The sequence below is a fragment of the Neodiprion lecontei genome, chromosome 2 (genome assembly GCF_021901455.1).
Source record: "Neodiprion lecontei isolate iyNeoLeco1 chromosome 2, iyNeoLeco1.1, whole genome shotgun sequence".
Taxonomy (NCBI): Eukaryota; Metazoa; Arthropoda; class Insecta; order Hymenoptera; family Diprionidae; genus Neodiprion; species Neodiprion lecontei.
In genome coordinates, this window is record NC_060261.1 from 7,056,292 (window position 1) to 7,066,637 (window position 10,346).

Below are 10,346 nucleotides of genomic sequence, written 5' to 3' on the forward strand. Positions count from 1 at the left end.
ACAGAAAAGAAACGAAGAGAATATCTAAGAAACGCATACTAGTAGTACATGGATGTAGGTAGGCGGAAGTTAGGGTGTGGGTGTGGGACCAGGGCTACAAACCCTGGAGAAGGTGTAGGGTGCGAAACCCCCACCGATTGGGTTAGGGGGGGCGGAGCTCCTTCACTTTAAAAATAATACTTTGAGAAATTAAACGAGGTAAAAAAAAAAATGTGTGATTGAATACGAAAAAAAATTCGTCATTTGAAGCTCCATTTAGTTTTAAACAATCTTACAAATTTACTGCACCGTAACATTAAGGTGTATGTTCTGTAATTCTATAAAATACTTGAATTTTAAAATCAAAAACTACTGTTCAAATTAAAAATCCCCTTTGGAGATTTATTCACTGTGCAACTAAGACGAATCGTCTGAAATTTCAACTTCATCCAGTAAGTGGTTTGTAGGGATAACATTTTTTGCTATGCTATGCAAAGAGGTTTTTCCTCCTTCGACATTTCAAGTTTTCTGCATACAAAAGTATATGGCAATACGGTAAACTATCCATATCTTATGTAGATAATTTCTCAAACTGAAAAAAAATAGTCTATGATTTGGCAGTTTAATTTTCCAAGTTCTAATTCCAGTTTTTACCAACCTTACTGATCATTCTGAAGCTATCGGTTTAAACTATAGTTTTATAAGTGTACTTGAAGACATTTTTGTACCCACACACTTGCAATCTAAATCTAAGTATACATTTTTATATTTGAACGAAAAGGAGGAAAGATTGAAGAGACTCGAAGATATAGAAAAGAATCGAAGTGAGCGTATGATGAAACGTCAATACCTAAGAAAAATGGCGAATCAGCAGTTCTATAAAAGTATGCAGATGCTGCAGGCAAATGCTAAACGAGACAAGGATGAACCGTTTGAAGATTATTCTATATTTCTCTATCGACAAACAGCGCCCGATTTCAAAGATAGGGTGAAAGAGCTAGAACAGAAAATACTTTATCCAGTAAGCCTTAGAGCGTGTGAAAAAAGCGTTTTAACAGTTGATGTTGTTAGAGTTTTAACCTTTTGCATTATTAGCTGACTTGAACATTTACCTTCTTGCAATTTTCGCTTGAAGATAATTAAAATTAACATATAATATTGAATATGCGGCACTGAACAAGACTTGACAAGTGACTTGTATGTTGACTAAAAAGTTTCGGATTAATTTTGTTAAAAATGTTGAAGATCATTATCAGAGTGAAACCTTCGAGTTTGAAATGTCTAATTTATCACCATTTGATCGCAAAGTTAGTATAGTTGGAGAAAACCTGGATTCGTAACAAATGTACATATGTGATCCATGAATTGTTGTGCTGAATGTATTCTGTAACCTTTGACGTGCATTATCGTACATTTTGCATTTTAACATTGTTTTTATGCTAATTTGTGTTTAACAATGAAATTTTTATAAACATTTTGTCACATAGTAATATTTACTGAAAATTATAATTCTTAGGATAGGGATCCAAAGGTTGGAGGTGGACCACAACGAGGTGCCGCTGACGAAGAATTTTCTGGTCGAATAAAAAATATTGAAGACAAATTGAAAGGTACGGCACCAACCGAGAAAAAGCCTAGAGATCTTCTACGCGCCATTGGTAAGTTGTTATATTTCGTTTTGTTACATTGAAAAGAATGATGCAATTTATTTTTTCTGTCTGTTAACATCATTTGCAAGCTAACAACTAAAAGTGACCAATGCCGGTAATAAAGTCTCATATGTGCAACGTTTCACAGCGACAATCGTAAAATTGTAGTGAAATGAATGCTCTGAGAAACACATTCAAAACAAGTTTTGGATAATTAAGCTTGTCACGGTTGGTCAATTAGAGCGTTTCTCAATGGAAAATAGCACTCGCAAAATGTTGAATATTAGCAATATAGTTTTTCTCTGTATTTTCTGCTATGCATAGGAAAAATAGAAAGAAGTGATTGGAATGTCAAGGAAATAGAGAAAAAAATTGAAGAAAATAAAATGGGTCGCGGAGCTCGTCAGCAAAAAGTTGAACGAGTCCCAAAATGGAGCAGAGAGCAGGTTTGTTTGTGAATTGATTTGATTCTGTTTAAAAAATCCTGTTCAGGTGTCTATATGTTTCGTTCAGTTTTTAGCTCGACAAATCAAGATGGAGAAAAAAGGACGAGACCCAAATGATTCGGATAGTAAGTACGCTGATTTAGACAATACCCTCAAGTTTATCGACAAGAAGATTAAAGAGGGTAACGTTCTTGGTCACAATAAAGTCTCTGCCATGGCCGAACAATTTTCCAATAAAAATCAAGAAGCTGAACAAAAAGTGCAAAGATCGGTAAATATTACAACACTGTAGATCATACGGTAAACACGGGCTAGAAGTCAGCAAGAAGTTTATCATCTAATTTTCTGTAGAACTATTAAAAATTGGAATTAAATAATTTAGTAATCGGAGCAGGTAAAAAAACATTCAAAACAATTAGTCAAACTTTATGTTATGTGACACACATCGTCATACCCAAAACGATGTCCGGTAGATGTCGAATAACGTGATCATTTCAATCACGTTTGTCCCTCTTTACACTATATCTTCCACACATTATTTTTTGTGAAGTAATGTTTTTGTTTGTCTTGTAACGATATGTAAGTCATGATGTTAATTGTGTTTTACTGTAAATAATATGGAATAAATTGTCATGTGCTGACTTTAGCCTCTTAGTTTTCTGTGTAAAATGGCATTGCTTGCTAGATTTAAAGCCGATTGAATTTCTTTTACAGAATTCTAAGGCGGCGCTAGTATTACCTGCGCAAGGAGGATCAGAGATGTGTCATTTTTGCAACAAGCGAGTTTATCTTATGGAAAGGCTTAGTGCTGAGGGCAAATTTTTCCATCGTGGCTGTTTCCGTTGTGAATATTGTTCAACATCTCTTAGGATCGGTATGCGTTTGTCACTTTTATTCGTCAATGTAATTGGTCATTCTATTAATTTCAAATTTCCATATAATTTATTGTTCTAATGTAATAAACTTTCAGGAAGTCACATGTTTGATCGAGAAAAAGCTGGTGGTAGATTTTACTGTACACAACACTTCGGATTGTCTGGAACGATGAAAGCTAGAGTGGAGAAGAAGAAGATATCACTCATCGATAAGGAAAATATTCCTAATCTTTCTCCCTCTATGAAGACACCAGAAAAAGTATGTATTTAAATGCAATAACCAAACGTAGACTTTCTATGCCTAAAGGGGTACACCTTATTTGTCAAAGAAAAGTAGTACGATTTATAAAAATATAGATTTGCGGTCGTTCACAGAATTAGTTAGGCAAAATATATTCTCTCAATTGCGAAATTGAGCATCGCGAACCTAAAATTATCAACAATATAAGACATCTCAATTTTCAACAAAGCTATTCAATTTTTATCACCTTCAGTACAAAATTGATGAGACCGTTTAAACTAACATTCTTTAAATTCCTGTTTCAGCCTAAAACACCTTTAGAAGGAGTAGTCGGACTTGATTTGTTAGATCGTGGCCAAACACCTGAAAGAATAGAATTTGAAAATCTGGCTGGCTTGTCAGATGCAGAAGAAGCTCAGAGTCAAATGGACGAAGATGAATGGACGGATCGCAATTTTGGTGCGTCTACCGCAGAAATGGGATCCAGTGATGAAATGTCCTGCATAAGGTAAAAACTTTAATTATTCATACCTACCCTTACCAATCTACACTATGCAGTTAACGTGAAACCAACATCACATGTTCAGTCCTCCCCATTAAAAATAAATGAATAAAATGAAAAACTATCAGCGATAATAAAAATATGAAGTCTATGATAATGGTAACACCAGCTGGTGATTGCTAGAAAATGGAAGAATTTGCTACCCAGTTTTATAAATTTTTTAACGTTTCTGCAAAGCTCTTTGGTAATACTTAGCATTTATGTTCAATCAAAGCTTCAGTTTTATTTGAAGTAATGTCTCAGGATCATTGAACTTGAGGTGAATTAACAAAGTAACAGATTTTTTTACATTTTTTAATATCTTGTAGTTCTTAAAAAACTTAATTTTTTCAGCAGAACATTAAGGTGAAATTTCAAACGTTTTCAAAGTTAATTTATTCCGCAACAACTTCATGCCCATTTTTTTTAATTCTTAACTCTGTTACAATCATCGATAGAAAGCTGTTTCTTCCCTTGGTTATTTGCAGAAGACGACATAGTTCTCAAATGATAATGTTAGAGCCGTCAATAATAAAAATCGGTTCATTTTTAGAAAATCTTTGGACAATTAAGTGAAATTTTGCATTACCCCTCTCGAAAATAATATTAATGATGTATATTTGCTTATTTATTACAGAAATGTACAAGTGAGTTTCAGTTACGAACAGGTACAAAATTGTACTGAGATTATTTCTAGATATGGCTACGATTAACGCTACTTAGCTGTGTTTGGGTTATCGTATTTGTGGATTTAATTTTCTTAAATCAGGCTATTGGAATGCTGTTTTGATACATTTAAATATGGCGTTAATATAATATTAATTTCGTAACTCTCTTTGTATTTGAGTTACTTGAATGATTAATTAAAATTCGAATAGGGAGGTCAGTCGTCTCTGCATCCTATCACAGAAAAATTGTTCTTTCGTTACAATACACGAGGCAGTAATTAATTATATGAAACAGATCGTTACTTTCTGCGCATCCGACACACTTTTTTGCATCAATGGAGGAAGTTCAGCTTCAGATAACTTTCATAGTTCGTTTGAGTATGTGAAAAGGAGTAAATAATTAACTAAAGATGAATTACTTTTGCATTTTTAATGATCGAAAATCAGCTAGAGTTTCGTTGCAATTAATTGCCTTATTTTGCAGTTTTTTAAATAAACAATTGAATAATATTGACATAAAATGTTGTTTATCTTTAAGTGTAACTCGTTATTTCCAGCTGAAGAAAAAAATCCTTCATGTAGCATCAGTATTGACTTACTGATGATTTACCGAAGTATGCGTGTCCTAAGTTTGCGTTGCAAATAATTGAACCTTTTCTAACAAAATATCTGAAATTGATAATCTGCATTGCTATTTAGGAGGAAAACCCTTACCGCTACAGACTTTCGGTATGCAAAATTTGAAAAATATCCGCGATTTGACCAATTCTTCTGACGTAGCACTGTTCACATCAACGTGTAATAGGTACAGAACACTACCCTGGAATCAAATAAATGGGGCATAATTGCGGAAGATGTGTAACCAAATGTTTTACAAGTGCAACTATTTTATAGAGGTTCTTATAGGTTCTTATATATAGAGACTAGCCCAGACTTTAAAATTCTGTTGCATAACGGAAGAAAATGTTCAAGCAGAAAATGTACTGAAAAGTCTCTACTCTAGCTTACACCATTGATGAGTTTTATCCTATTATGCATTAATTTTTATGTTCGTATTTCTACTGACAAAGTTTCTGAAGAGGGTCTTCTCCAGCTGCTAGGCATGGCATAGATAGACGCAGATCTTTAATACCATTATTATAAGAGTAGCAATCACAAACGGATTAGAATTTATTTATCGTGACTCTACCCTAATACATTACACGCTTGTTACTTGAGATGAAATATTGCAACTAAAGTATCATTTAAATATAGTTTGTATATGTCTCCTGTATATTCAACTGTATAACTCAGACTTTATCGACATTTGTTTTTGCTTATAATATTATTGGAAAGACTGATTATGTTGTGCCCTCAAAATAATGTAACTGTCGAAAAATTACGTTATTAATTTTGCAACTATAATGCTCTTAAGTGTTCAGCTCGTATAACGATATGAGTATATTAATTTTTTTTTTTGTTTATTTTAGTGATTCTGATGACGATAATGAGGTGTACGAAGAGGCCTTAGATCAACCACTCACTACTGAAGGAACTTTAGAACTGGCAAAAAAATGGACTCTACGCTATTCTCACCCACATGCCTCAGGACAGCATTCAGATTCAGGAAGTAACGAGTACGAAGATTACACAACTGAAGGTACTGTCTTGTTGTCTAATATACGGCGCTATTTGTTACTCGACAAAAATAAAATTCTGAGCCGCTGTTATGCTCCAGGCTCCGTAGCCTGACCCTTACAGCACTATAACATAGCGCGGTATCAACTTGCCAGTTGCAGAATCGTTAATCGCATGTACCTATCCAGACCATAATAGATTAGAGGTCGGTTGTTAAATTGATCAGCAGTGTTGATAGCTTTGAAAATCAGCCACCTTCTTCGTTTTCTGAGTTGAAGCATACAGCGACTGTTAGAATTAAGAGGAATTATGTATAATTTCGACTTCACAATATTACACTAAAAAGATCGATCTCAACACTTTTGTTACTAGGTTGCTATTTTTGCATACCAATTACGCTGTTCTGAACTTATTTCTGGTATAACGTCATTTTCTGTGACCTAATAACAGATATTAATACCAACCACATAATCGGATATTTACTTATATGAAAGCGGACATGCTCTATTAAAAAAAATTATGAATAAGGCAAAATTCCGCACATGCAATCAAAAATAAGAATATATTTAACCAATAACTTTCGTCCAACTTTCTTACCAGCCCCAATATATGGAAAGATTATCCAAGTAATATCTAAATTGTAAAAGGTCGAGAATTTCAAAGTTTTAATAGAGTCTCCCGTCACGTGGAATGACCAGATCCACAAAATTGCGAAGCAATATAACTTAATGATAAGTTTTTAGTGAGGGATATTGGATTTTGTTATCAATTTAATTTTAGGTGCATTTGTCCCTCTTAACTACAGAATCTGTTTGTGTACTTGCACTATTTTTAAAAAGTTAAAGTGTAATAACTTCCACGTTAAATTAAAATTAGAGTGTTCTTTTTTTCGCTCATTAATTTTATTTCAAAATTAGCTAGCCGTGGGAGAAGTTTTTATTTCGAATCTTGAGTTATCGTGAGATTTTGTAGTGGTATCGATAAAATCGTTTTGTAACATCACCAGTAAATGTCTCTTTGAAACTGTCAAATTTTGATATACAATATTTATTCGTATCCTCTCATTTACGCGACTTACGCAGTTAGACAATGAAAGGTACGAACATCGTAATATATGCTCACTGTTTTCTCACTATGTTAGTTGATAAGAGTGCCACTGTTAATCAGAGATGATTTTAAAATGTAAACAAATGTTGCAAGTTTGATTTCTCAGCTCATTAATGTACCTGGAAGTCATAAAGATACTGGCACAGTGAAAACCAAAAGTGTGTCAAGTTCGAAAAGATCCATCTATATATATATAATATACATGTTTGTCGGTGTATGACTGTTTATTTGTGGTTGATACGGGCACATCGCTGAGGATCATCATTTTCTGATATCCGAATGTGGACCACCTTGAATGTCCAGCTACCCACAAATTTTCCTGTCCACAAAACTTGTTTAAATTCTCCTTTTCTATCTCTAAACTGGTGTGATAAAATTATGAGAGTGTCGGTAATATGATTACGAAAGTCCGCTACCAATATCTCAATTTTATGAAACACAGTGAAAATTAATGCCAACGATATCGAGATAATGAACAAAAATTATAGTTTTCGAATTGTAATGCTTTTTCTTCGATACTGCATAAAATAAAAAATAAAAAAAATTAAAAAATTACATTTTTCAAACTGCAGATTTTCAACTACAGAATATATTATATTAGTAGTTCTTACGTTCTTGGCACGATGTTTATTCACTTTGCATTTCTCAGACTTTGATTACTTAGACAATAGCCTAAGCTTTCAAGCCTGCTATACATACTATTTGTCCTCTACTTTACAGAGTAATAGCTATGCGCTTTGTTACATTCTTCTTTCAAAAATTTGGTTTATAAAGTGGCACTGGGCGGCTGGACACAGATGGTACCCAGCAGATTGAGAATGCCTCAATGCTGATTCAAGTATAACCGAGTTTTTTTCTTCTTCATTGTTGTGTTACTTAGATGATGAAAGCGGTACAGCCACAGAAGATGAGGATGACGAACGTGCCAGAAAATTAAGAAAACAAGAAGTTTGGCTGGAAGATCGACCCCATGGATCTGAAACTGATACAGGTTCTGATACAGAGGTGAAGCGTCTTAAATTCTCTCAAAACTTGTTAGATAATTTGCCTGAAGAACCGCTTTGTTCAAATAATGACACATTTACCGATGTTAATCTTAAGTTGAATCTAGATTTAACGCCAAATGTAGATAATAGTAAAAATTTATGTGGTAGAGAGGTACTCGATCAAGTAAACGAATCAAACATCAATGAATCAACAAATGTTAGTGCAATAGAAGCGCAGGTGGCCATGCCAAGTATTGAAAATCCTTTAATTGACGCGAATATTGATGGGTCACAGAATTTACTAACTCATCCCGAGTTATCAAAAAATTCGATTATTGGTTCATCTACAGAGAGTTTGTTGAATGAAGTAGATGAAATAAAGTTGGAACCCAATGACCTGTTTGGCAAAATAACTGATGAAATAGGTCTGACTGCCAGTGTGGCTGAGTTAGTTATAAACGATACAACTCCGGTTTCAGAGGATTTGTATAGTACAGATCATAAACAGTCTAGATATACGGAGTGTGATGAATGTAATCGTGAAACCGTAAAGACGGAGACACCTGAATTTGATAAACAAGTAAAATTATTTTCACAAACTGAAGATGTTGAACAAGCATTAAATTTAACTACCACTACGGCCAACTCGCAAAGTGAATTGAAAATCAAAGAATTGGAAGATGATCGAACACAACTTGTAAGTAAGAAAGAAGTGCAACCAGATATTGTTCTTGTCACTCAGATGAAAGATGACGGTGTAGGAAACGTAAATAGCTACACTGATAGTTATAATAATTTGTCAGATTTGGTTAATTCATTACCTAAAACTACACAAGATGAACAAATAATTTCACTCGCAAGTGCTTCTGACGATACGCTAGCGAATAATCATTCAAATAAAATTATTCCAGAGATAATTGAAATTGAACGAAGTGACAAAGAAGTTTTTGAAGTTGAAGATGATTTGCGTGAGAAAACAGTAAATGTGGAATCTACAAGTGTGGATGTAGAAAGTCTAATTGATAAAGAAAATAATTCATTGAAAATATCTTTGAGTGAAAGTCCAATTGTCACAGTAACAGCACCAACACCAACGATGGAAAATCCACAGAATAAAATAGAATGTCGAGAAACTTCAAAACTTGCAGTTCCTGAAGAAGCTGATCCCAAAATAGATAGTGTTGAAAATGAGACAGTATTTCTAACTAAATTCAAAAAACCAAAGAAATCAAACGACAGCAGCCATATTATGCTACGACCCTTATCAAGAGAATGTGCCCAGTTGAAAATAAACAAGTATTTCGATCTAGGAAAAAATCAATCAACAGAATCTGATGTTGCTAAAAAAAGTGACAAGTTACAGCAAGAAATTCACCATCCAGACATTGAAATAATTGAGTTAAGAGTAACACCAAAATTATCTGATAAGGTTGATAGCAAAGATTTGAGAAAATATTTTCAGAAATCAGTCAGTCAAAACCATGAAGATAACGTTGAAACTGATGAGGTAGAGATAAATTCTCCAAAGGTTGAATTTTTAGCGAAATTGAATGCTGATAGTGAAACTATTAATATTGTTCAGTGTGAGGCCTCAGATACAATTGACAAACAATTTGATGAAATAGACCAGCAAAATCAAAATCGTGAAGCTGTAGATACAATGAATTCAAATGTTGAAAAACTGGAAAATTTGACTTTAGGTAAACTTAGAAATAGCAATACAATCACAAGCTTTGATCGTAACATACTACATAAGCCTAACTCTAAAAATGACGAATCCAAATTAGAGAACGCAGTAATCACGACAACTGGGAAAGAATTAGATACAAAAGCAAATCAACCCCACATTAATATACCCTCTAGTTCAACACTTGATAAAACTTCAACAAATGTCAACAATATTAGTGAAAGCAAAATCCTTAACACATCACCTCAGAGCATAGAATCAAATGAAAATACTAGCAATAACAGAAGTGAAAAAGAAATTATTCAGCGTGATGTCCGAGTGACGGAAATTGAAAAAGATCCTGAGGATGGAAGAAGTATTGTTCATCACATATTAATGAAGTCAAACAGTCCTGAAAAAATAAATAAAAATACATCTACCCAGTTGCTTGAAACTCCAAAGAGACCTGAGCGTAAGCGTTTATCACAAAATTCTCCTGCTTCTAGTGAAGTTGATTTGAAAAATATAGTCCAAATCCCAGTACTGCCAGAAATACCTCTGAGAAAGAAAT

At 33.7% G+C, this 10,346-nt stretch overlaps 1 protein-coding gene across 10 annotated transcripts in view; it reads left to right on the forward strand.

Moving 5' to 3' along the window:
- Positions 1–10,346, forward strand: part of LOC107227000 (F-actin-monooxygenase Mical) — a 40,618-nt gene that overhangs the window by 14,559 nt on the left and 15,713 nt on the right. For 9 of the 10 annotated variants that reach the window (XM_046731949.1, XM_046731948.1, XM_046731953.1 and 6 more), the window contains 9 exons: positions 761–1,000; positions 1,496–1,637; positions 1,953–2,074; positions 2,142–2,345; positions 2,789–2,948; positions 3,045–3,208; positions 3,496–3,698; positions 5,869–6,038; positions 8,004–8,128. In XM_046731949.1, coding sequence (XP_046587905.1) covers positions 761–1,000; positions 1,496–1,637; positions 1,953–2,074; positions 2,142–2,345; positions 2,789–2,948; positions 3,045–3,208; positions 3,496–3,698; positions 5,869–6,038; positions 8,004–8,128 — 1,530 coding nt within the window. The remainder of the gene's footprint in view (positions 1–760; positions 1,001–1,495; positions 1,638–1,952; positions 2,075–2,141; positions 2,346–2,788; positions 2,949–3,044; positions 3,209–3,495; positions 3,699–5,868; positions 6,039–8,003; positions 8,129–10,346) is intronic. The other variant, XM_046731956.1, reaches the window with a different exon arrangement.